Genomic DNA, 27,529 nt, shown 5'->3' with positions numbered 1-27,529 from the left:
CTGTGGTCTGGTCAGGGCTGCCTGGGACATTTTGCCGCTAGAGGAAAAACAGGTTTTCTACCACCTTGCAGTCTCTTCCTCCACTGGTCGCCTACTGGGGTGTGCAGAGGGTGGATCAGCACCTCCCCCCCGCAGCTGTCTGGGGTCACGTGGGTGGTTCTGGCCCTGCTATGAACCACAATACATCTGAGGATTGCTTTTTTTCTAGGGGGACGCACACCCCTAAACATTTTGTGAACCTAAGTTTGGCCTCATTGAGGGGCAGCATTTCAATATGATTAGGAAAATGAGAGTAGCCCTAAGCATTTTTTTTAAAAGAAAAAAAGCACTGCATCTGAGTGCTCCTAGGACCTTTGTGGTGAAGGGCAGTACCAATTTAATCTTTCCCTTTCTCCAAGGAGCACAAGATGGCATAAATGGCTTATCCTTATCCCCATTTTATCGTCAGCCTAGCCCTATGAGGTGGTTTATCTACAAGACCCAGCCAGGTTTCAAAGCTCCACAGATCAACGTCCTTTGTAGACTGGGGTAGTGTAACTGTGGGCCATCTGAAGAGTTGCCTTATACACAGTGTGACTGTTCGTCTCAAGTAGCAGAATCTTACTTTGGCAGCAGCTCTGTCTCAGAGGACTTTCCTGCTAAAAGAGCCTGCTGGTTTCAGCCTATGGATTTCAAGCAAGAGTCTGAGAGGTAAGGTAAAGGTAAAGGGACCCCTGACCATTAGGTCCAGTCATGACCAACTCTGGGGTTGCGGTGCTCACCTCGCTTTATTGGCCGAGGGAGCCGGCGTACAGCTTCCGGGTCATGTGGCCAGCATGATTAAGCCGCTTCTGGCGAACCAGAGCAGCGCACGGAAATGCCATTTACCTTCCTGCCAGAGCGGTCCCTATTTATCTACTTGCACTTTGACGTGCTTTCGAACTGCTAGGTTGGCAGGAGCTGGGACAGAGCAACGGGAGCTCACCCCGTCACGGGGATTCGAACCGCCGACCTTCTGATCGGCAAGCCCTAGGCTCTGTGGTTTAACCTACAGCACCACCTGCGTCCCTCTGTCTCAGAGGACTTTCCTGCTAAAAGAGCCTGCTGGTTTCAGCCCATGGATTTCAACCAAGGGTCTGGGGAGGTAGCAAGGACTTAAACCAGGACATTTCTACAGCCAACCTCCCCAAAATGTCGAGTCTGCACCTCTAGCTTAGTCAGACAAACTGCAGACTGAACTTTCCATGCCTGGCCTCACAAGAAAGGAGACCTTTTTGCTGAGGTGACTGATGTCAAGCCAACGCATGTTAGTGGTGAATGCACGCGCATGAGTTCTTGAGATCTTTCTATGCCTTTTTATTTCAGAAAATATTGTGTCACAGATAGCTTTGATAAAAGTTGTTCCAAAAACAAAAATTAATACATACTTTAAGGTTTTCAATGGTATAAGGGAAAAAAATAATTGAGAAGCAATTCCTGAAAAAAGTTGTCCTCTCCTTCCCACCCCTCCAGAGCCATCAAGATGAAATGTAAAATATGGAAGAACAGGCATTTTATTTCAGCTTCCTGACAAATTTGGTCCATAATATTAACACACACCCCGCCACAACGGGTACACATTCAACACCATATTCTGTTGTATACTTTGCAACAATTCTGACGTAGTTGTGCACTCGGGATAATAAAGGCTACACTTCTGGAAGACACAAAATCAGGAATAGAGGTAACTGATTTTTACCTGTAGTAGTAGAGACTGACCACCTGCCACCTCTATGATGTGTTTTACATAGCATTTACCTTTTGTTCGAAAATCACCCACAGAACACGTAAGGATTGTGTGGGCAGAAGAGTTAAAAGGAATTCTGTTTTCCTAACCGCTTTACCAGATAGGCACTTTAAAAACAAGCAAAACCTAAGCTATTTTAAAGAATACAAATTTTAATGCCCTGCTGTAAAGTATTTGGAACGTTTGTGGTTAGACCTGCAATATATTGCTACACAACTTCTGATCTACCTAGGACATGAGGGTCAGGAAAAGGACTGTGAGGTTACCTCTCTCAACCCAAAACAGGTAACAAAGGATAACTCCCCGCCTGGGCAAAAAGTAATAATAAAAACCATCACATTAGATAAACGATTGCTCTATTTCCTCCTCCCAGAGTCAGAGCACTCACAAGGGACCACAAATCTAGGTGAGCTTTTTATTGTCCAGCCTGGGAGGGGTGTTAACACTCAACCAAGTAGCTAAGAGCTCAGTGCTATGTGGGATAGCCTTTTCCTAGCTGAAGGCACCCCTCAAGGTCAAAATGCACTTGGGGTGTTGTTTAATTATGCTTCGGTGGGTGGGTGGGGCTCTGAAAAAGACATGCACTGCAGCTGCTGAGATGGCAATCTGAAGCAGACCACCGACGCAGGGGAGACAGGGTTGGGACTTGGCCCCCACTTTGAGAAGCACCCTTTTCTTTCCCTTTTTCAGGGTGGGAGGAATGGGCAGGGTGGTTTTCAGAAGAAAGGCAGAGCTAAGGAAACCTACACACACAGCTTCTGCTTCAAACTGCAGCCTCAGTGAGCGAGTGCATTAAAAACATACAAAAGAACATAACTATACATAACACCTAGTTCTGTTCTCAGTCGCCACAAAAGGACCACAAGAACAAAACGAACGAGATTCCTTGCAGCTTCTGCATAAAGTTTCAGAATGAAAGCTAGTTGTCTAGAATTAAAAGCAGGCAAATGAATCTGGTCTGCTGTGGAACTAAGAGTACATGTTTGCATACTGAGGCTTGTGCTGTAATACAGCAGAGACACTTTCCATTAAGGTACTTACTAAGGAACACCTACCTATAGTATAAAAAAAAGGCATAGAAAATTGAGGCAATGTGTTCAGCAAAAGCTGTCCCTTTTATGACTAGCTAAACTGGTGTACAAATGTCGGGGGGGGGGGACACTACATGGAGAGACATACAGAAGAAAGGTACAAAAAGGCAATGTGGCAATGTAAGGCACTTGTATTGTTCTGCAATATGCTACACGGTGGTTTGACAACTTTGTGCAGGAGGAAGCAAGGTTGTGCAGGCTGCAGGCTGCTTTGTGCACCTTTTAAAAGTGATCCTCTGAGCTGCCTTGGAAAACATATGGCGCCGGTTGCTGCAAAGTCAAGGCAGCTCTGTTTGGTGTGCTGCAGCAGCTTGGGGTCTAGCACAACAAAGTAAGGAGAGGTCCCAACTTAAAACAGTGGTGTCTCTCTTTGGAACAGTGTCCAACCATGCTAAGGAAGGTGGGGGCAGAAGGAAGGCAGGCCTGGCTCCCATTAGGCTCCACCAACAGAGCTGCCTTCACAGCTGCGTCCTGTTGGCTCAGCCCACTTCGCCTGACCTGCTTATAGCACCATCGTCCACCCAGCATCGCCCTTCACTCCTATTCAAAAAAATATACAGATGAGGTAAATTTGGGACTCAACAAGGAGCGACAGGCACACGCTGGTAAGTTTGGCTTCGGCTCAGAATGTCCCTAGTCTGGACATTCCAGGTTTTGGAGGAAAGGGAAACTGACGACTCCAGGTACGCTCCCAAGTAGCGCCAACAGTGAAAGAACAAGGGAACAAGAGTGTTTCAACTCCTCATACTTGGCAATGTTCCCAAAGGCTGTGCAACCGGTGGCCAAGCAAGCTCAACCAAGCTCCTGCCTTTGCTGTCCCTGTTTTACTGTCCTGGAAGATGAGATACAAACACAGCTTGGTGGGTTAAAAGTTACGCCGACTCAACTGAAGGACACTACGGGATAAGAATGTGTGCACAAAAATAGAAAGCTGGAAATGAAACTTGCACCAGTTACTATAAAAGATCCCATGGGGGGGGGGATATTTAAAATAATAAACCAGGCATCTGGTGGCTTGAATGCCATGAAGAACCACCCGGTCACTCGCTCGCTGTGAAGGGCTGCTGAACAAGCTGCCACTCCTTAGTCTGTGTTGACCCTTTGCAGAAGAAGAAGAAGAAGAGTTTGGATTTGATATCCCGCCTTTCACTCCCTTTAAGGAGTCTCAAAGTGGCTAACATTCTCCTTTCCCTTCCTCCCCCACAGCAAACACTCTGTGATTTGAGTGGGGCTGAGAGACTTCAGAGAAGTGTGACTGGCCCAAGGTCACCCAGCAGCTGCAGGTGGAGGAGCGGAGACGCGAACCTGGTTCACCAGATTACGAGACTACCGCTCTTAACCACTACACCACACTGGCTCTCAGAAGCCTCTTTAGCATGCATAAATCAGGAGGAAATGCTGTTGGCACAGGAGAACGGACGCTTCAAGCCCCCAGTGTCTGAGGCACGAGGTTTCTAAGTAGCACTTGCTGGAAACGGCAGGTGGGGAGAGGGCAGCTGGGCTCCAGTCCTGCTTGAAGGCTGCCCGGGGAACCTGGCTGGGCTCAATGGACCACAGGGCTATAGGGCGTAAGATGCTCTTATGTTCTTAAAACATGTGCAAGGTGATCCAGTTGCACTGGGGGCAAAGGCAAGTCTCAAAACTAACCCTGCAGACAGAGACAGACACAACTGCACTAAGGAGGACAGTGGATACCATCCCCTGAAAACCAAAAAAGGGAGCAGTACAAAAAAGCTGTCAGTTCTTCTTGGGTGAAGGGCCCATTCCCTCTTCCAGAATACGCTTCTCACCATTAGTTCCACTTCAACAAAAAGAGGACGTGTAGCAGTTAGAGAAGGGTGGCCCCCGAGGTAGACTGTACACTGAGTGCCCCCACCAGCTTTGAGAATAGGTGACAGTAGATGGAAAGCAGTTTCACCCATGAGAGAGATTTCCTCTCACCGCGTTCATAACACGTCCACGTATTAAGGGTTAGGAACTGCGCAGCAATCTGTGTGGAAGAAACCTATGTAGCCTTAGAAGAACACCATTTTCAGGAGCTGCAAGGAGCAGACAGAGTGGAAATGGGTTCAGATCCCCTTGGACAAAACTTGTGAAAAAGTAGGGGGTGGGGACGCCTGAAAAACAGAAGGCTACGGTTGCCATCCTAAAGACACTCGCTAGGGAAGAACAAGAGGCTTACTTCGGAGCAAACTTGCACTGAATATGCTGTACAGGCAATAATATTGCTGTCCTATGTTGGTATGGGTGGACCATTTGAACATGACAGACCCAGTCATAAAGATTACACCAACACTTCATGAAGGAAACTTGCTGCAGAGGAAACAAAGGCATGAGGAAACTGTCCGCTTGCTAAGTAAGGAGGTCACAGACCACCCACAGATGTCTGCCCTGATCTGCTATTTCAGTGAGCAGTGAATCTTCTCCCTGGACTAAGGCACAGTCGGCTGAGGATGATTCTCAAGGCCTGGGGAGATGCAAAGCATGTCTGACACATACTAAGCTGCCAGGCCAGCAGGTCTATTTGTTGTTGTTTCAGGAGAATGCAGTAAATTCTATTTCCGGCTAAGAGGAAGCAGTATGGGAGAGAAACTGCGTGCATCTGTCCCCTTCTCCAGAATGCAACTGGCTAAAATTTCAGTCTCTGCAAATAGGCATAGCACAACCCAAAAGTTACATACATACTAAATTATGTTTGTGCAATTCGCCATCATGTTGTGAAGGCCTGGCACATTCTAAATGTTCTGCTAAGATTACTAGATATGTAACAGAATTAGGAAATGCAGGCAGAGAAGGGATCTTAGAGGTTTGCTCCATTTCCCCCTCCAATGCCATTTCCCACAAACTCGCTGTGCAAGAGTGCATTGTCTGAAGGGGACAAACCTCCACATACTACCCAAATGTTCTATTGTCCCGGCAACGAAGCAAATCATGTCCTACAGATGCCACCTCTCCAAACCACGAGATCCGGCGAGAGTGAGGTGCGTGATACTAAGTCAAGGAATGGGTTTCCAAGGAATAATCGCTTACAAAAACATCTCTGGGTGCAGGAAAAGCAGCAAGAATACATTGGAGGGCAGATTAAAATGAGCAATAAGAAAATACACTGGCTGAGGAAGGGGTTTGGTGTTCTGAAGCCCCGCTGCGGATGGAGAGGGGCTTTTTGGTTACTGCAAACTGTCTGGAGGCAGAGAGAGAGGGGGAAAGAGCTTTTCGGTGGTACGCTGATTCAAGCCGTTTGAAACCGGGCTTGGTGAAGACACAAGGGTAGGAGCTGCTTCTTATTCCCAGAGTCCTTAGTCTCGCATTTTCCATTTCCTCCTCCAAGATTCCTTGAAGACTGTGCTTTGGCTCTAGGGAGACTTGATTTTCTTGGTCCGCGGCGACGTACCATTTTCTGCTTTCACCACTCCATTTTCATGGTAGCCTGAGGTGTGTGGAGAAGGAGAAAATGGTATTTTAATAAAAGGCTTCAATAGGTGCTTGTACAAGGCTTTTAAAGACTCAAAGAATGGAGTCTGGAATGCTGTATTTAGTACTAGAGTACTAGAGCTAACTCTGACAGTTCACATTGTCCCGAGGTTTTCCGAAGCCACAAGTACACTGGCTCCCAGTACGTTTCCGAGCACAATTCAAAGTGTTGGTGCTGACCTTTAAAGCCCTAAACAGCCTCAGTCCTGTATACCTGAAGGAGCGTCTCCACCCCCATCGTTCTGCCCGGATACTGAGGTCCAGCGCCAAGGGCCTTCTGGTGGTTCCCTCATTGCGAGAAGTGAGGTTACAGGGAACCAGGCAGAGGGCCTTCTCGGTAGTGGCGCCCGCCCTGTGGAATGCCCTCCCGTCAGATGTCAAGGAAATAAGCAGCTATCTTATCTTTAAAAGACACCTGAAGGCAGCCCTGTTTAGGAAAGTTTTTAATATTTAATGCTGTATTGTTTTTAACACTTGATTGGAAGCTGCCCAGAGTGGCTGGGGAAACTCAGCCAGATGGGTGGGGGTATAAATAATAAATTATTGTTGTTGTTGTTGTTGTTGTTGTTGTTGTTGTTGTTGTTGTTATGCCTGCTTCTTTTCGTTCTTGATGAGTATTTTTAAATATATATATTTTCCAATCTGCTGCCCAATTAATCTTTTCCTCCCAGCTGAACAATATATATATTTTAAGAAACGGATTAGTTTGACCACACAGTCAGCTACACACAAGAGCTAAGGCACATCGCAAGCTGCCTCTCACACCAAGTAGGGCCCCTGCTCCCTCTCGCTCAGTACTGCCTGCGCTAAGCGGGTGCCCCTCTGCAGGCTTCCAAGCAGGCAGCCTCTCTGTGGGGAATGCAGTGCACACGCTCTCCCACAAAGCGCTCAGAGCTCAAACCACACACGGGTCTGATGCCCCAGCAGGGTGCTCACCTGACTCCCTTTTGATGGTCTTCAGCTGCTGCTTGCCATGGGTGGCGGCCGCAGCCGCAGCGGCTTTTTTCCTAGCGCTCTGCTCATTCCAGTACTCCCGCCAGCGCCGCAGCTGAAAGTGGATGAAGCGCCACATCATCCAGGCCTGTGAGAAGCACACCAGAAGCAGGACACACATCCTGCGGGAAGCAAGCAAGGGAAGGCAGGCTGTGACTGAGTAGGAGCCGGCCGGATTCAAAGGGGTGCCCCGGGGAGTGGAAGGCCTGCCTTTCCGTATCGAAAGCCCTGGGGAAACCTAGACTGAGGGCTGGCACACCCGAGTTATCAACTCTGCCACTGCCCATCTTGGGCTGGTGGGCATGCAGTTTGCTTTGATCCACAGCCAGATCTCACATGGCAGTGTGTGAAAAAAATCTTGAAGATAATGGTGGACAGCTTCATTCGGAGGACTCATTTCCAGGGAGAAGCTATTTGTGCTTGTTTACCCCGAGAACAACAGGGACGCGGGTGGCGCTGTGGGTTAAACCACATAGCCTAGGGCTTGCCAATCAGAAGGTCGGCGGTTTGAATCCCCACGACGGGGTGATCTCCCGTTGTTCATTCCCTGCTCCTGCCAACCTATCAGTTCAAAAGCACGTCAAAGTGCAAATAGATAAATAGGTACCACTCCGGTGGGAAGGTAAATGCTGTTTCTGTGCGCTGCTCTGGTTCGCCAGAAGCGGCTTAGTCATGCTGGCCACATGACCCAGAAGTTGTACACCGGCTCACTCGGCCAGTAAAGTGAGATGAGCATCACAACCCCAGAGTCATTCACGACTGGACCTAACGGTCAGGGGTCACTTTACCCTTTACCTTTACCCTGATAACACCAGAAGCTTCAGCTAGACTGGAGCCCCATTCAGGCATTAGGTTACCCTCGGGTAATGTAAACTTCAGGTTACATTACTGGCAAACCCAAGTGTTTTGCTGTTCACGCATGTGCAGAAGCGGTCTACTGCCATGCACGCATGCACAGAAGCAGCACATCTGGTCGTGAAAACTTCGGGATACGGCAGACCTCCAGAACGGATCCCGTTCACAACCAAAGGTACCACTGTATATTCTAAACAAACCCATGGCACCTCTCTTATGGCTACAGGGCACAGCCAAGTAATAGTTAAGGGGGATTTATAACAGGTGCCCACTGCAGTCAACACTGGTGCCAATTTAACACTTAAAACCCGCAGGGGAAAGGGAGGACACAAATCCTGTACGTTATGCCATGGGAAAGAGATGGGAGCTGGACTGACTGGGAGGGAACTGTACTGCTCCCATGCATTACTTCTGCACCAGGCCTAAATAGATGGAGCCCTGAACTCATCCAGCATTCCTTTGCTCACCTCCCAGAAACAAAATGCACCCGAGCCTTACCTGAAAAGTAAAGTGTTGAAGTTTCCTTTCTCGGGGTCAAACGCCTGGTTGTCCACTCGAGCCAGCCCAAAGCCAATGACCAGCACGGATAGGGTGAGGGTGAAAAGCCGGGAAATGACGAACACCACTGCCCAAGCATTAAACCTTGTGGAATTAAGCAGGAGACATATTCGACATTTCAAAAGGGGGATACTTGCCATGCCTCTTAGGTGGGCATTTTTAATAATGTACGGGAGCTTTCAAAGACTGCCAAGAGGCAGTAGTAGCGCTTCAGAAGAAATGAAGTGCAGGTTATTTAAGTGGTGCACCCACAAAACAATACACTGAGCTATAGTCAACTAAGTCCTATTCAGAGTAACCTATTGAAATTAACAAAACTATGGTAGTCACTCTTAATTTCAATGGGTCTACTCTGAATAGGGCTGAATGCCACCTATTGGGTGTGATTCAACTAGTGAGTCCCGTCAGTAGAAGTTATTCAGCAATTATTTTAGAAGTCTTCCTTCCTTCCTTCCTTCCTTCCTTCCTTCCTTCCTTCCTTCCTTCCTTCCTATCTATCTATCTATCTAATTCACACCTAGAGTATAACAGGAGATGATACTGGAAAGGAGCATCTAGTCTAATAATAATAATAATAATAATAATAATAATAATTTATTATTTGTACCCCGCCCATCTGGCTGGGTTTCCCCAGCCACTCTGGGCGGCTTCCAACAAAGATGAAAAATACACTAAAATGTCACATATTAAAAACTTCCCTGAACAGGGCTGCCTTCAGATGTCTTCTGAATGTCAGGTAGTTGTTTATCGCTTTGACATCTGATAGGAGGGCGTTCCACAGGGCGGGCGCCACTACCGAGAAGGCCCTCTGCCTGGTTCCCTGTAGCTTTGCTTCTCGCAATGAGGGAACCGCCAGAAGGCCCTCGGCGCTGGACCTCAGCGTCCGGGCAGAACGATGAGGGAGGAGACGCTCCTTCAGATATACTGGACCGAGGCCGTTTAGGGCTTTAAAGGTCAGCACCAACACTTTGAATTCCCCAGACATTTGCTAGTGAGCCTCAGAGGCTGAAAGGAAAGCCATGCTTCACCCACACAGAAGAGCACTTACAGCTTCTCGTTGTTTTCATCTGTGAAGTAGAAGAGGCGAGCCATATGGAAAAGGAATTCAGCTACGTACTGCAGCAGCAACAGGATGAGTCCCAGGCGTGTGAGGCTGGAGAAAGGGAAGGACAAGGGTGATTGCGGTAGAAGGGGATGAACACCTTTTGAGCCTCCTCTTCCCTCTCCCTAGCATTTTACCCCAAGAATCAAGATTCGTGCATTGCAGGGGGCTGGAATAGTCGGCCTTCAGGGTCCCTTCCAACTCTATAGATCAATGACTTAAAAGGCTGTGCTGCGATCATGGAAACTATCAGGTGAATCAACCTTGATTCCACCTCAGCCCACTCCTTTCAAAGACCAACGCTGAGTTTTACTGTGCTTTCACCCAGGCCTCCCAATTTTATGTGACAAGAACACCAATTATGAAATTTATAAATCAAGCAAAGTCACACATATAAAGTATCAAGGTGGTGCAGAACGACATGTGCAGGTACAATGAACCTTAAGATACCATAAAAACTATGCAGAGTAATCATAAAAATGACCGGCTCATCCTGAAAAAATGAAAACAACTGAATAGGCCTTTGAACGTAAAGAGGCCTTCCAGAGATGCCAGGATGTTAGCAGTGAGGATACTTGATGAATCTCTGCTGGAACACATTTGCTATGTTTAAATCACTGGGCTAGTCTTGGGAGGAGGCCATGAGCTTTGCTGTGTAGGAAATCAATTCCTCTACCTTCTGCTCAAAGCCTAGAGACTTTGGGGCAAGCATGCTTAAAAAAGAAGAAGTGTGTTTTAACACCGTTACAATCATTGTGAAGAAAAAGCAGTTGTCTAGGCCCCTGATCCAATGCCATACTTCCTACCCAAATGGACCCCCCCCCCACCACCACGTCCCCATGCTAAATCCCCTACAGCTGTTTTGTTTTGTTTTGCCCCAGAAGGTGCTGTTTACTGCAAAAATAGCCGTGTTAAGCATCCCTTTTAAAAAGCATGACCAGCAATAATACAGTCAGTGAGAATTTTGAGTGCAGCACCCAACCTCTTGGCCTCTTCTCTGATGGCGGTGCTGTTTTGGGCGTGGGACAGGCCTTGGGTCTGACAATTGTCTTGACTTTTATCTATTCCTTTATTTATTTTATTCAACAGATTTCTAACCTGCCTTTAAGAATGTCTACTATCACAAGGCAGTTTACAACATTGCTGGCATCTGTCTGTCTCGAGAGGCAATGGAGAATGTCTCTGGGGATGAAGTCAAACGGCTGTGTTAGCAGCACCCAAGGGACCTCCCTGGGCTGCAAGCCTGAGCAGTAAGTTTGGAGGTCCTGGGGTGCCCAGATGACAAGACCCCCTTCTCGGCCTTGCTGAGGTGGCCCAAAGGAAAGCAGAGCAATAGTTCGGCACCAGCTTGGCTGCAGGAGTTGCCAGAAGGAGGCATAGAAGCCACCATCCAACTGCCTTAGGGCTCCACTCCAGATTTGCCTTTTCTTCTCCCAAATATATCCCACAAAGCGGTGGAAGTTTAGGACCACTTTTTCTTCCCCGAGATGGGCTGCCTTCCCAGGTTGGCCAGCCCCATCTGCCCCTCCCTTCCCTCTACAGCACGTGCAGAAACAGCCTTCTTGACCGTTGGACACACTATGTTTGCAACATAATCATACAACAAACAACAATATATTAAAGCAAAAATTAATAAACAAAGGGCTTAGCAGGCAGGTCCTCTTAGAAGACTGGAACCCTAGCCTGCTTTCTTGTAAAGTTTAATTTAAAACCAAAGCAAATTATACAGCTTTGGAGCTGCAGAAGAAAAATGCTGGAACTATTTATTAGGAGTTCCTTTTAATCTGAAGAGAAAGCAGGTGTGCAACATTGCCATGTTGAAGACGGTGGGACCTGCAGCACTTACTTCAAGAGGTATGCTCCAGCTATATGCACTAGATAGAGGCTGATATATTGCAGCTGACGAGGAATTTCTTCCTGCAAAGAGAGGGGAGACCAGAAGAAGCCAATGTGCATTGTAAGAGGCAATGACTGGCTGCATCTAACACAGGCGAAGCAGAGCGGGTGCAGTCAAATGCAGGGCCTTGGTGCCTCTCGCATCAAAGAAATCCGCATGCCAGTAGAACACACTGCTGCACTTTCCACAAGGCTTCCATGGATAAATTCAAATATGTTAGTGGGAGGGTGTCTTTCACACACCACTAGAACCCGAGTAGGAGAGCAGGAAAAGTGCTTTTCAAAGTATTTTCTACAACTGTGAAAATGTACCGTGGCTTTCCTTGGCCTTAAGAAAAAGCATCAACTTGGAATCTTCTATATCAGTTTAATATTATTTTAAACATTCATTCGATTTATTTTTAATTAATTTTTATTTATTTATTTCGCTTTGTATTTAACAACTCCGCTGGTAACGATGGGTGAATGGAATCTCATGCGGACACGTGAGTGGGTTGGCAGAGGAGGGACTGATCTCTCTCGCTCACCCACTGGCTTAAAAAATGCAGGCTGGTAGCTTTTGTGGCCACATCAGCACAACACCCACCCACCTCTACTGGCCTCCTAAGAACCCTAAGAGAAAGCTAGTTAGGGTGATGGTACTCACCTTCCGCACCTTTTGGAAATATAGTTCAGGCAGTGCATGCAGCCAGTAGGACAGCTGGCAAAGGTAGAAAAACTTGACCTGGAACCTAATGTTTAAAAAGAAGAAGTGCATTTCTTAAGCACCCACATGAAGCAAAACATTTTTTTGCCATTCTCCCTCCTGACTGTGAGGTCCTCCTTTGGAAACTTAACGGCACAGACGTTTCGGAAACAGAGGATTCCTGAGACTGTCTTAGTGGATGAAAGCTGGCCACTTACCCTTGGCAACTGCTGCTGCAAAATATGTTGCGACAAAGGGGGAGAAAGGGAAACGAATCACTTCTGCTAATCTGGTGCGCTCTGGCAGGCGAGGAAGCAGGTGGCCACATCCTATCTCTGTGCTGGGTCCCAGGCAGAGATGTGAGTTTGCCAAAGTGGTGCTTTCATGGCCGTGCAGCCGTTGTGAACTGCTGAGAGGCACCGCTAGAGGGATGATAACATGAGCGGAAGCCTGGCTTGGTTATAATTCATGCTCAGTGATGAGAACTCAGAAATCGGAGGTATCATTGACACATAGACTATGGAAAAACTACACGCTGTATTCAAACAATATTTATTTAGGACCCACGGGGCAGCCAAGCATATAGATAGGATTCAGGACTGAGGCTGATGAGACAAAAGAGTTCCAGACGATCTGCACAGCCTTGTGGAATCAGGAGCAGCTTGTTTCTAATGCCAGCTGTGAGGGTCTCTGGGGTAACTTTTATGCCTGTTAAGATGCTCTGCTTTACAGTAACACTGAAATGTTCTCAGGATACGGAAGATTTTTTTTAAAAAAAAACATCTGCATACTTAAACTGAGGCAAGCAAAACTAACCAAAAGCCAGTTTATAAATCTCTAGTGCAATTGCCTTGAAAAAGTATGAATACCAGAGTTGAGAGCAAAATTGTAAATTTATCGTTTCAATTCCTTCATCACCTGCCCAAATTACATTTAAGTGCAGGGTAAGATTGGATGTCACCCACGGTGAGTGATAAAGGAAGTGAGGCCCCATCAGCACAATACACTTAAAGCAGTATCATGCCACTATAAAAAGTCATCGCTTTCCCCAAAGAATCCAGGGACATGTAGTTTGTTAAGGGAGCCGAGTGTTGTTAGGGGACTCCTGTTCCCTTTTGAGAACTACAACTCCCAGAGTTCCCTGCAAAGAGGAATCGATAGCTACACCACTCTAGGAATTGTAGCTCACTCCGGGCACGCGGGGGGGGGGGGATGTGGGCCTCTTGACAATTCTCAGCACCCTTAACACACACCAGTATCTCAAACAGACCCATCAATCATGCCATTATGTGTGCACTTAAATCACTGTTAAAGGAAATGTTATCATTTCCCCTACATTCCTACAGCGGTCAGGGTGTGGTCTGAAAGCACCTGATCTAGGGGTGACCACAGCTTGGCACCTTCGGTTCCACAACAGGAGAAAGGTGAGATATAAAATGTAAGGAAAATAAAATGTAATACTGGGTTTTAGTTCAAGAACCAGACACAATTTCTCAGAATGCATAAGGAACTCCATATGAGTGTAGAATCAACACGATCTTTTTTATCTGGCTGGGTCGAACCTTCCGGAGGGGTAGTATTTGAAACTCCTTTCATAAAACACCCTTCTTGAGATGACATGACGCTATTAATACTGGAGGGGGGAAAGCCTTCAGGGACACAACTGATACATCAGAGAGAATCTAAGGAGTTCTTCTCTGGAACTGGAAGGTCAAAAGGTGTGCTTGACCCCAACATTCCTGAGAGAAGTATCAAGATCAGGATTTGCGAATAGACACAAGAGCAGAAAAACGGACCTGAAGTTTGCTAAGGCTGCTGTCTGGATTTCTTGGGAATGAATTTTCTGCGGCTGGGACACAATCCTTTAAGAAGCGCCCAGCACAATGCAGTCCATTCTCCCCCTGCTCTAGACTGCCCCTCACAACACCTATCGGCAGACGGTTTCCTTTTCCTTGGAAAGGGAAGCAGCTGCAAGAGTTGGCCTCATGGGGAGCAAGACCATTTATGAAGTTGAGTTATTGCCCACAGACAGTTTGGAGGTACGAGGACACTCCTACAAGGAAAGTGAAGTCCCCCCATTCCCTGGAATAAAATGGTTGCCTTCAAGCCTAACAACAGAATTCACTACCACAAGTCATAGTGATTGTTGGCCCCTTGGAGAGCTCTAGAAGGAGACGAGATCATTTTGTGGAGGAAAGGCTACCGGCCCTGATGGCTATGTCTTGCCTCCAGTAGCAGAGAGAGACCCTATGTCTCTGAATACAAATTGCTAGGGATTCCAGCGCAGGAGAGGAGAAGGCTCTCACACTCATTGCCCACCAGGGCATCTGGTTGGCCACTGTGAGAACAAGATCCTGGAGCAGAGAGGTCTTTGGTAGGAGCCAGCAAGGCCACCTCAGGTTCTTAAGGACAAGGATCAAGCTTGCAATATCAGCATTGCACACAGGAGGGGGCTGCAAGATCACTTCTGGCCGGTTTGAAGATGCAACTGAAGTACTCAGTTCACCCTTATTCCTGTTATCACTCACTCCTGACCTCAGATAAACCAACAAGGAAGGAAGTGGTTTCCTTAACAGTATGTGGCTACTTACGGGAGATGAACATGAGGGTAGTTCTCCCACAGACTCTTGGGGTTTGATAAGTATCCTTCCTGAAATGAAGGAAGACACACAAAGTAAGAGAGGGAGTGGGGAAGAAAGGTGAGTTTGCAGCGAAGTCTGGCTAAACAACAGCTGCCCAAGTCCCCATCGCCTCTGCTAAAGTTGATATGTCTAGGTGACAACTCCAAGCTATTGCGGAAGACTGTGAGAAATATAGTCACCTTTTCTTTGAACAATAAGCAAACGATGGGGAAGTTCTTTCTACGACAAGGGTGGGGAACCTGCGGCCCTCCAGATGTTGTTGGACTACAACGCCCAGACTACCTGGCCAGGCTGGCAGGGGCTGATGGGATGCAGAGTTCAGCAACAAATGGAGGACCACAGGTTGCGCAGCCTTGTTTTTCAGCAACAGCAGTTGCAGATGAGTGGGGTTGGTTGTTGGCCTCTGTTTGTCTTGAGGGACAATGGAGTAGCGTCTGGGGACGAAGTCAAACCACTGTGTTAGCAACACCAAAGTGACCTCCCTGGGGCTCAAGTCTTGGCAGTGTGTCTGGAGGTCTTGGGCTGTCCAGATAACAAGACTCCCCTCTTGGTCCCTGTGATGTGGTCCAAAGGAAAGCAGAGCAATGTGTTTGGCCCCAGCTTGGCTGCAGGAGTTGCCGGAAGGAAGCATTCAACTGTCTTAGGGACTCCACTCTAGATGAGCGTAGGGTTTACTCCTGAGCCTTTTCTTCTCCTGAAGATATTCTGCAAGGCAGTGGAAGTTTCAGCATTTTTCCTCCTCCTAGATAGGCAACCATCCCAGGTTGATGAACCCCATCTGCCCCTCATTTCCCTCTGCAAGCAGCATGTGTGTAAGTTGCCTTCTTGACCGCTGGACCCACTCTGGGTCTCGTCCGCTCAATCTGCCACAGCTTGACTTTGCATGCAGGGGAAGTCCCTAACTCACCAAGGGTTTGAGACCAGACTACTGAAACAGGAAAGACACGTCCCCTCCAATACACACACAAATGCAAATCCCAACACTCAAAGTTCAGAATCTGAAAGCCAGATGCAGAATGAAACCGTAAAACAGCTGCAGAGGACGGAAGTGGCTGCTGGGCAAAACTCACACACGAGTTTCAGGGCTCAGAGAAGCCTCCTTCAGCCAGGCATCATCAGCTCTGGCACGGAAACAGCTTGAGATGTTTACTCAGGAGGCAACAGGCCCTGCTTAAGCAATCTTGGCATAAAGCGGTGTGATGGGGAGGGAGAGAAGCTTGGCTGACAAAGCCTCTTAGATAAAAACCATCCTGCTGCTTCTTTCTCGAGGCAGATGGGCTGAAGAAAAGGTTTGAGAAATGGAACCAGGTCCCCACTTCACCCCCACCTCTCCTTCTGAAGGTCCCCCCAGAGCTCACCTGCAGGGAAGTATCTGCCCCCCTCAAAAGTGCCATTTGCAAATAGATTTAAACCAGCAACACTGCGATCAGTTTCCCACACATTTCAAGATGAGCCCAGCCCAGTACCTCTACCAGTCATGCAATGTAAAAGCCATAACTGGTATGGTTATGATGCAACTGGAGTTCCAGCAAGCGTGCTGGCAATCGTTATTTTCCCATCCTAGGAGGCAGTGGCAGGCCATGTATCTGAGAAGACCAAAAGCACTGGCTGTACTCAGTGCCGCAAGCCGAGTGCTTGTCCTCTGGTCCGTGCCACAACCCGTGTGGAAATGAACCCACGGGGAGACGCATGGCAACAGGAAAAAGCAACAGCTAGTAGTCTGGTGGCTGCTGCAGGCAGCACCACCCAAGGAGACTTCCTTAAGGAACAAGGTCACATGGACTTCCTTTGCTTTGGAGATAGGCTCACTGCCTGTCACAATGGCCATGGAAGGAAGTAATTCAGAATTGGGCCTTTTGTGGTTAGTGGAGGTTTGTCTTGAAGCTAAGATATCTGCCATACAGAAGTCAACTGTAACAGGAAGCTCAAGAAGCAGGGTCAAATGAGGATCCCGTGCGATTAACAATGGTGGCCTCTCGGACTGCATTGCTGAAAGAAATGACACCACAGTAGGAGAAGTCTGCCTTTGGGGCAAAACAACCAAGAAGCCATTCTCTAGGACGGCCTTTCTCGACCTTGGGATCCCAGATGTTGTTGGCCTACAGCTCCCATCATCCCTGATCATTGGTCCTGCTAGCTAGGAATGATGGGAGTTGTAGGCCAACAACATCTGGGGAGCCTGCATAACCCCACTGCGGTATCTGGGCTGACTGCGCAAAGTAACCAGAAACCCCAGATTCATTTTAGAACATTTGTGCTCCCTTGTGTTCAAGGTGCAAAAGGGATTGGTAGGAAAAATATATAAACTGCTTAGAAAATCAATGTACAGAATAATCATCAATGATATACAAATTCAAATTTAAAAGTATGTACAAAGTTATATATCCGGACAGTTCTTGTAGAACAGGGGTGTCAAACTCAAATTCATCGGGGGCGCATCAGCAGTTTGGTCACCCTCAAAGGGCCGGTTGTATCGGCCTAAAATATTTGAGCAGGCTGAGACCCCCGAAGTTGATGGGCTTTGACATTTAAATGGGGGGTGTGTGTGTGACATGTGATAAATTATGTGAGGTTCAAGCTGGTCTTTGACCAGTAATAAATAATTATGATGATGATGATGATGATGATGGTGATGTGAGGTGGGGCCTACCTGCCCCCCTCTCAATATTTTATTCAGGCTGACACCCCTGTTATGAAAGATTACTAAAGTCTGCCCCTGTGGTGATGTATCATAACATTGTGCAGGCCCAGTCTGAGGGCACCTTTACCAGACTGCGTCTTGTGGCTGGGGCTTGTCTGCGCCTTCTCTTCCTTCTCCGCCTGTTGCTGCCTCCTCCCTGTGCCAGGCGCTGGTGGGGGGGGGAGAGATGTGCCGGTTGCACCCCAGTTTCTGAGGGGGGCCAATGCTGCTTGTTCCTCCCTCTGCTTTTCAACACTGCAATATATCGCTACCATATCACAACATCACTATCACAATGTTGAAAAGTTGGTATCGTCTGCTTTTAGGGGCTGAGGGGCTTACTCAGTACGGACAGGGGCACTCCGTTCCGGCGGGCACGCAGCAGCAATTTATTGGATTTCAAATCCCTGGATTTCAAATCCCATTGGGGGAGGGGGCAGGGGCGGACTTTGGTAATATGGCACGCACCCTGAGTGAGGACAAAATTTGGTGCCCCCAAATAGAATAAATAGGCATCGTTATCATTATTTTGTGCTCCCTTGGCTTGGGGCGGGTGAGGCGCCCGCACGGCACCCGATCTGGCGCTAGTGGAGGAAGCAAATTTCCACGACGGACCAAGCTGCCCCTGTGGATCCTGCTGTTGCCTGAGGCAGCCGCCTCCCCTTGTCCTCCGTGGCAGGCCGAGGCGGAGGAGGTGCCGGGCGCGGGGCTCCCGTCCACTTGCTCCGGCGCGCCCGCTGCAGCCCTGCTGCCAGCAGCTGTCAGGGAAGGCGGCCGGCCGGGCTCTGGGGCCGGCCGGCAGAGGGCGGCACTGCGCCTTGCCTGGGCGTGGAAGCCCTGCTGGCACGTTGTTTCCCACACCGCACGTCCGCGCCGTGCTCCCGCCTCCATCTTGGCTCGCTCCCTCCCGTCCTCCGCCTCTGCGCCTCGCCTGCCAGACTCGCATCCCCGCCCGGCGGCGGCGGCGGCGCAGCAGAGGCCGAGCATGGCGCCAGCAGCGGCTGCCGGGGCGCGCAGAGGAGCGTCTGGCCGGGCAGTTCCGTTTCGCTTGCTGCTGCTGCTCGCGCTGGGCGCCTCCTGGGCGGCACGCACGCCGGACCGGAGCAGCCGCCAGAGACGCGGCAGCCCGCAGGATGTGGCGGGCGGCCTGCAGGGTCGCGCCGGCGGGGGACCTCCGGAGGCGGCCTCTCTGCTCACCACCTCCTTCGTGCTGAAAGGCGACGCGGCGCACAACCAGGCGATGGTGCACTGGACGGGCGAGAACAGCAGCGAGAACAGCGGCTACACGGGCCACATGACGAGGTCTGGCGGGCCGGATTCGGCCCGTGGGCCTTGTGTTTGACACCCGTGTTGTAGAAAGAGGTAAGTTTTTAACAGGCATCTAAAACAGTTCTGCGAGTTTACCTGCCTAACTGTAAGTTCCAAGGGGGGGGGGAGGGAGATTCAAAGCAGCGGTGCTGCCACACTGAACTATAGACTCCTCACAGATACAGAATGAACCAGTATATGGCATGCACAGGAGTCCAAGTTCTGCAGATCATAATGTTTGAGTGAGCAAGGTGGTCCTTCATGTAATCTGATCCTAAACTGTTAATTTTTTTTATATACCAACAATAAAACCTGAGATGTGGCCCAGTGTGAACTTTAATTTTAAAAAATTGCACGCATACAGATTTAAAACTGGCTGAGGTCCATCACAGAGCCAGATTTTGAATTTCTATACCAAAATACTTGTTTTGGTATGTCATACAATTCCCCACTTTGGGTTCAGAATGTGACCTGAATAGCAAGTGGACATCAATACACTTTTCAAAGTCAGCAGTGTATGTGGGGAGAGTTTGAACCATTCCCTCTAAGTCCTACCAGCAGATTCACATCCTGAATTAAGAGGTGCTTTGAATAAGGTGACCCTATTTGGCCACTCCCCGTAATGTGATCACATGTGCGCAAAGGGGAAGAGCAGAGATAGCAAGCTGCACCCCCCAATGTATAAATTCACATCCAGTCTTTCTAAAGGAAGCTTACCGTTGCCAGTACATATAAGCACCAGGCCATGGAGGCAATATGAAACGCTACCAGCTGCCCAGACTCATTGAACTTGCTGTGCTTGATCTTGGAAAGGTGGAGCCTCCGGTTGATTTTCTAGAAGAAAACAAAAATTCAGCAAGACTGGAAGAAAAAACCAAAGCACCCTACGTCCTCAAGACACAGCAGCTCAAAGCTTCTTTTTGGCATGTCACTATGCCAGCCCTGGAAAGTTTAAGTCAGATGATCAGAGGATACCAATAAATGGTCCACCAGATGTTTTGACTTGGCTTAATAAGCAGCAGCCATTATTTGTGGGTGCAGTCAGTCCACCCTAAAATGCAAAATGAGACAAGGCCCAGTGAGGGAAGAAGGAGAGAGCAACGCCACAAAAGCCTGAAGATGTCAGAGGGACCCCCAAAAGAAGAACACTGAAAAGAAAAGAAAATCTCACCCAACCCCAGGAACAAGCAGAAGCAGTCCTGAGAAGGCAACTGACTTGTTCCAGCCAGGAAAGAAGAAAGAAAGAAAGAAAGAAAGAAAGAAAGAAAGAAAGAAAGAAAGAAAGAAAGAAAGAAAGAAGACTTGAAAGTTAAGAGAGGGAAGTTATTGTTGTCACAATGACACAAGTTCACATTCTTCAGTCCCACAGTTTGGTAAAAGCTGAATGAGAAACAAGGCGTAACATTCCTCTTCAAGTCCATTTCACCTTCTAGAAAACGGGACTAAATACTTTCCTGGTGCCATGAGGCCACTGTAAAAAGCAACTGTAAATCTGAAATGTTCTACTGCCCACAGCACAAGGGAGCGGTGTAGGTATTGGCTAACTTGTATGAAAAGCAAGACTTACGTCCAAGGCATACTCCTGCACCACAGCATGCAGAATTATTGCTATGAAGATGTAGAAGAGGATTGTGACCAAATCCTTCAGCCCGTAGTGATAGAGAACAATTTCACCATCTGAAGAAAAGGAGTGGGGTAAGGGAGGAAGAGATTAACATTAAAGAGTTAAGCTGAGAAGCCATATAGGGATCAAACTTTTAAAGGCACCCGCTAAGAGGCAGGTTTTAAGTAACAAAGAATTAGCCCAAATGTTGGCAAGAAGCAGAAACAGACCACCATGAGCTTAGAAGAACTGAACTTAACCAGAATGCAGAGCAGATGTGGACAGCTCAACACACACATGCGTTTACATCTTCTTCCCACCCATCAGCAGCAAAGGTGGTTGGTCCTCTGAGAGCCTGTTTGCATGATGTGTTATTCTGAGGTAAGTGTCCCATGAACTCCCTTCATCATCAGATTTATTGCCATGTTCCTTGGAGGCAGTGGGGTGTCAATCAGAAGGTGAAGCAGTTCAGAGGACTCTGGGAAGACCAAGGGTCCTCAACTCACCTATTTTTCATCCCCGGGTAAATGACTGTGGGTGGGTCGAGATCACAGTTCCATAGCGAAACACAGTGACCTGCGAATGACCCAAGACAGTTAGCAGCAGAATCCAGCTCAGGGCTGCTTCTCACTTTACATTTGTCCCTTGTGTATGGATCCACCAGAACAGATACACAACTCATGCCAGCTGTGAATGGAGGGTGCACATTGACATTACAACTTTCTTGTCATGACATATAGAACACGGTTGCCATATGTCTGGATTTTCCTGGACATGTCCAGGATTCCAAGGGCAAAATTACCATCTGGCGGGATTTTTAAAAAACTCGGCATGATGTCTTGGTTTTTGCAAACAGAACCAAGAAGCTCAACAACTTGCAATCCTAATATAGAAGCAGCGGCACAGAACCACTGAACTGGAAGGAGGGGGACCTTGGGGGTCACAGAGTGCAGGATCTGTAAAGCGGGATGCGATTGCAGCATCACCAACAGATGGGCTCCCAACTTCTGCTTAAATATCTCCAGCGAAGGAGAGCCCCCCACCTTCTAAGGGAGTCAAGCAGCACCCATCTTCTCTCTCTTAATATTTAGCCAAAATCTATTTCCCTGCACTGGTTCTAATCCTGTTCTCTGGAACAAAGGGAACATGTCTGCTCATCTTCCGTGTGACATTTGAAGATGACTGTTGTGTCTCCCCCGACAGTCTAAACTCAGCTTTTTCAACCATTCATCACAGGACTTGGTGTTGAGACCCTTCACCATCTTGCTGTCCTACTCTGAGTGCACTGCAATTTGTTGATGCCCTTCTTAAAACTCTTGCGCCCGAACGTAAGAAGAGTCCTGCTGGAGCAGACCAAAGGCCCATGTAGTCCAGCGCTCTGTTCTCACAAAGGTCAACCAGGTGTCTATGAGAAGCGAGCAGGACCATGATCACAACCCTACTTGGTCCTCCTGTGATTCCCAGCACCTGAAATTCAGAGGCCCAGTGCCTCTGACAGCGGAGGCAGAAACAGAGCTCTCAGGGTACATAGCCACTCAGAGCTTTGTCCTCCATATATCTGTCCCATCCTCCTATAAATAATCCAAATTGGCAGCCAACCACTGCCCCTTGTGGGAGGGAATGCCATGGTTTAACTATGTGCTGTGTGAAGTGCTTTTCTGGGAGCGGCCTGAATCTTCCAACACTTTCATTGAATGTTCCTTAAGTATTGAAAGAGGGAGGAAAAAATTACCCACCCACTATCTCCACAACAGGCTTAATTCAATGACATCACTTCTTACTCGCCTTTTCTATAAAATAAAAAGCCCCAAACATTCAAACCTTTCCCCATACAGAGGTCCTCCATTCCCTTCGCCATTTTGCTTGCTCTTTTCTTGCCCTCTTCCAGTTCTGCAGGATCCTCTTTGAGGTGAGACAACTAGAACTGCACACAGCATTCCAGGTGAGCTCACACCATGGATTTGCATGAAGCTGTTATCATATTGGGAATTTTTAAAACCCCTTTCCTAATGATCCCTAGCACAGAATTTGCCCTTTTCACAGCTGCCACACTCTGGGTTGACATCTTTGAGAAGCTAGCAGCTATGACCCCAAAGTCTCATACCTGGCTGTCACCCCATGTTCACACCCCATGAGCATGTATGTGAAACGAGAATTGTTTTTGGCCCAGTGTGACTCACTTTGAACTTGCTTACATTGAATTGCATTTGCCATTTTACTGCCCATTCTCCCAGTTTGGAGGGATCAGTTTGGAGTGTCTCAGAAGAGGACTGTCCAAAGGAAAACAGACAGGACCCAATGCCTATTCATGACCTGAACACAGCACTTCTGATGATGGAGTCTAGAAATGCATTAGCCTCATTGGCTGCCCTGTTGCACTGCTGACTCACGTTTAAGGCTGCCTGCATCCCAATGTTCTAGTCTGTCAAGAGCGCTTTAACTTTAAGGGAGCTGGGCATGTTTAGCCTGGAGAAGAGGAGGTTAAGGGGTGATATGATAGCCATGTTCAAATATATAAAAGGATGTCACATAGAGGAGGGAGAAAGGTTGTTTTCTGCTGCTCCAGAGAAGCGGACACGGAGCAATGGATCCAAACTACAAGAAAGAAGATTCCACCTAAACATTAGGAAGAACTTCCTGACAGTAAGAGCTGTTCGACAGTGGAATTTGCTGCCAAGGAGTGTGGTGGAGTCTCCTTCTTTGGAGGTCTTTAAGCAGAGGCTTGACAACCATATGTCAGGAGTGCTCTGATGGTGTTTCCTGCTTGGCAGGGGGTTGGACTCGATGGCCCTTGTGGTCTCTTCCAACTCTATGATTCTATGAACTCTTGACTCCACCTTCTATGATGTTAGCTACCCCTTCCAGCTTTTTGTACATGTGACAAACATCCTCTCAACATGTCAGCTGTAAAAGTGTCCTAGCAGTGGGTCTAGAACAAAGCATCCCACTCAAGATCGCCCTTGTTTCCAAGTTACCTCCACATTTGTGTCTTGCACCTTGAAGAGTAGTGATTTAAAGATGTGCCCCCTTCCATTCACAACAGGCATGAGGTATGCATATTTTGTAGTCAGATATCCTAAGGTAAAAGTGGGAAGTGCCTTTGGGGTCCCAGAGTACCTTGGTTCTTTATTGCAGGGTGTTAGCTTTACAAACCAGGGATAATTACCTGAACCCGGTAGCCCCTGCACCAGCAACTGAGGACCCTAGATTAATGTGCACTTTTTTGTTACGCAAATAGTAGACATGGGGAAGTCTGAGAAAATTCAACTTTTACTACCTTCTGAGTCTGTTGTTTGCATTTCAAAGGATGCCTCCATCGAGACCCATCTCTTCTCAGAATTACTGTCACCAGCCTGGAGATATTAAATTGGTAACACGGGCAGCTAAGTTTATACTGCGCTGCCCCAGCAGAGCAGACTGTACAATCTCAATGCATAGAAAGACAGAAACCTTCAGTCTCCAGGGTTGCTAACCTAGCTCTTTGCATCAGCACGCCGATCATTTGAATATGAGGCTCAGGTTGTCAAGTGAGTCAGACCTAAAGCATCCAGAGCCAGCCCACACTCTTTTTCTTGAAGAGCTGTGGTTCAGGGCACGTGCCAAAGATCCCAGCAGCAGCAAGGGACATTGTGAAGTGGGTGATTCAACCTGGGTATTTCCACAGCTGCGGAAGGCAGGCCTCAGGGAGACCTCCGTTTGGAAGTGCTTTATGAACACACAGGCAGGGCAGCAGAACTGAAAGCGATGCTGCTCTAAGCTCAAAGAGGGTCTTCTTAGTGAAATATTTCTCTCTCTCTCTCTTTTCTTCCCTTTGATAATGAGCGTGACCCCTTAAGTCTCCAAGTGGCGCAGAGAACTGTGGGACCTCTTGCCTCGCACCCCCACCTGCCTGCACCCACTTTCCCTCACCTCCTGGGGCAAAGAGCTGGGCAGGCTTCCCATAGCACAGGCGAGGAGGGGGAAGGGTGCCAGGAGGACACCTGAGAAGGCCAATGCCCCAGGTGGACATTTGTGGGAGCAGAAGCTTCCCCTGGGGTTGTACTGCTGCCCTCCCGTTTTCCTGCTCTTGCCATTTTGCTTTGTCTTGTGGTTTTAGCTTATGGTTCTCATCAACTGTACATTGTTTAAAACTGCGGCATTTCACGTGACATGTCCTGGAACCACAGACATCATTCTCAGCCTCAAGGAGTTGCTGCACGTTTTGTGCAAACACATGTTAGAAGCCTAATGCTTGCTTTTTGCTAGAAAGCAGCTTCCAGGGAGGGGACTGTGGCTGAGAGGAAAGAATGCTTAACCCTTTCTTCAGTCCATCTGTTTCCCTACTCCATATCAGCACCCCAGTAGGTTTTCCTATGGCACAAACATACACACAAATTTTGAAACCCCATAAAAGCAGGGCCAGGGAAGAACACCTGGAGTGGAGAATTGATGGGCTAACGAAAGGCGTTGTTCAGCCTTCCACGTAAACAGCTCCTCTGCTTTCAGTCTCACCAATGCAGAGCTGCTTCTCCAAAATGAAAACTGCAGAGAGCTTGACATGTTCCTACTGTGTAGTCTAGCCTCAGATACCAGATGATGATGATGATGATAATAATAATAATAATAATTTATTATTTATACCCCACCCATCTGGCTGAGTTTCCAACAAAACACTAAAATACAATAATCTATTAAACATTAAAAGCTTCCCTAAACAGGGCTGCCTTCAGATGTCTTCTAAAAATTTGGTAGTTATTTTTCTCTTTGACATCTGGTGGGAGGGCGTTCCACAGGGCAGGTGCCACCACCGAGAAGGCCCGCTGCCTGGTTCCCTGTAATTTGGCTTCTTGCAGCAAGGGAACTGCCAGAAGGCCCTTGGCGCTGGACCTCAGTGTCCGGGCAGAACGATGGAGGTGGAGGTATACTTGGTCCAGGTATACTGGACCAAGGCCGCTTAGGGCTTTAAAGGTCAGCACCAAAACTTTCAATTGTGCTCGGAAACGTACTGGGAGTCAGTGTAGGTCTTTCAAGACCAGTGTTATGTGGTCTCGGCGGTCGCTCCCACTCACCAGTCTAGCTGCTGCATTCTGGATTAGTTGTAGTTTCCGGATCACCTTCAAAGGTAGCCCCATGTAGAGCGCATTGCAGTAGTCCAAGTGAGAGATAACTAGAGCATGCACCACTCTGGTGATACAGTCTGTGGGCAGGGAGGGTCTCAGTCTGCGTACCAGATGGAGCTGGTAAACAGCTGCCCTGGACACAGAATTGACCTGTGCCTCCATGGACAGCTGTGAGTCCAGAATGACTCCCAGGCTGCACACCTGGTCCTTCAGGGCCACAGTTGCCCCATTCAGGACCAGGGAGTCCTCCACACCCGCCAACCTCCTGTCTCCCATATTACTGCTGGCTGCTCAGATATTCATAGGAGGAGGTTGGAAACCATCTAATAAAAAAATTAAACCAAAGACATGTTGAGAATGGGGTGGGAAAGGTTGGGGGGGGGGAGTCCCTCACTTTTCCAGAAAAAGTTAAACATCTGGCCTGAGAGCTGGATGGACTTGGGGGTAGATGGGGAAAGGGGACATAAAATGAGCATTCTTCTGTCTCCTTTTATGTCACAACCCATTCCCAACATGCAGGGCTTGTTAACAAATTTCTGGGGTGAGGCAACCAAGCAGGGGTGGTAGGGGGTGCTTTCATGCCCCTGTGGAGGGCCACAGATTCCCTCACCATGCGGTTATAATAATAATAATTTTATTATTTATACCCTGCCCATCTATGGGATAAATGGAGGGAGAGCAAGGCCCACAGGCGATACGATCACAAGGAAGCTGGACTGTCATGGTGGTGACACAAACCTAGCTAATGGGAAATCCAGGGCTCATAGCTTGCAGGGTTTAATACCACCAAAGTGCTACCAAGGTATGCATAGGCTGCCTTACCTGCTGTAGGCACACTGACGTTATACTGAGGTAAGATGAACAAGAAGGCAGTCTTGGCTGTGACCTGTAAAGACAAAGTAATTTGCTCTATTAGTTTGTATGGAAGTCCAAACGGAAATCTTTTTGTTGCGGGCATCTTGTGGGTCCCACCATCACAACGAAAGGGTGCTACCACAGTGATAACCCTGTCCTACTGCTCCAACATCCTCGTCATGAAGGATTCCATTGCAAATTATTTTGAAAAGCGAGAAGTTAAATTCACTTTTCCTGCAAGTGAACACAAATATGCAAGACTACAGAAACATGGGAAACCAACTTGGCGCCTGCCATAACTTTTGGACTGCAGCTGCGATCGGCCCCAGCTCACCCGGCCAACAGACAGGGCTGGTGGGCATTGTGGCCCAAAGCATCTCGAGGGCACAAGGTTGGCTCCCACTTTTGCAGATGTGCTTCCTGCTTCCAGGAGAGAGAGGTGCTGCTGCCTGAGCTTGAAGTTTCTATGCTTTTTTGGTGAATGACTGAATCTGTATGTGCCTAGAATTTCCTCCAGGTGGGATATTTTTTCCTGCACCTGATCTCTAAAGAAGGGCGTTTGCCACAGGTCTTCTTTTCCCCAAGCCAGGCTTAAGTGCTTGAGCTGAAGAAAAACCAGGGAACCAGTAAAGCCCTCCTGCCAGGCTAGGGCTGCTGTGTTTTAACAGCTGCATGGCAGCTAAAAAAATCAGCAGCTAAAGCTTGTCTGGTCATTGCATGATGGGGGAAGTCTGTCCTACAAAATTACTGCCTGCTATGCAGCTGTTGAGGAGGCAAAAGGCCCTGTTGAAAACTGTAGAGTATCCAATTCATTCCCAACCAAAGACGAGGGGACAAATTCCCCCAAGATTTCCAGGTCCCTGAGGATAAACATCAGAAGAGGCAATCCAAGTGTGGGTTAAGGCATAGAGGCTAGCAAGGATATA

General features: G+C 48.1%; 1 protein-coding gene across 1 annotated transcript in view; it reads right to left on the bottom strand.

The window, feature by feature from the left end:
* Positions 1-1,319: 1,319 nt before the first annotated feature.
* The window catches only part of TRAM2 (translocation associated membrane protein 2), a 46,962-nt gene continuing 20,752 nt past the window's right edge, over positions 1,320-27,529 (bottom strand). Inside the window, exons 2-11 of the mRNA XM_079970026.1 lie at positions 26,571-26,634; positions 20,614-20,723; positions 19,764-19,880; positions 15,008-15,066; positions 12,378-12,462; positions 11,682-11,752; positions 9,782-9,886; positions 8,674-8,817; positions 7,264-7,442; positions 1,320-6,283 (exon numbers count right to left, since the gene is read on the bottom strand). Of these exons, the coding sequence (XP_079826152.1) occupies positions 6,210-6,283; positions 7,264-7,442; positions 8,674-8,817; positions 9,782-9,886; positions 11,682-11,752; positions 12,378-12,462; positions 15,008-15,066; positions 19,764-19,880; positions 20,614-20,723; positions 26,571-26,634 (1,008 nt within the window). The 3' untranslated portion in view covers positions 1,320-6,209. The remainder of the gene's footprint in view (positions 6,284-7,263; positions 7,443-8,673; positions 8,818-9,781; positions 9,887-11,681; positions 11,753-12,377; positions 12,463-15,007; positions 15,067-19,763; positions 19,881-20,613; positions 20,724-26,570; positions 26,635-27,529) is intronic.

The sequence above is a fragment of the Podarcis cretensis genome (assembly GCF_951804945.1).
Source record: "Podarcis cretensis genome assembly, chromosome: 3".
Taxonomy (NCBI): domain Eukaryota; kingdom Metazoa; phylum Chordata; class Lepidosauria; order Squamata; family Lacertidae; genus Podarcis; species Podarcis cretensis.
Note: the sequence above shows the minus strand (reverse complement) of the source record. Positions and strands in the feature narration are given on the sequence as shown.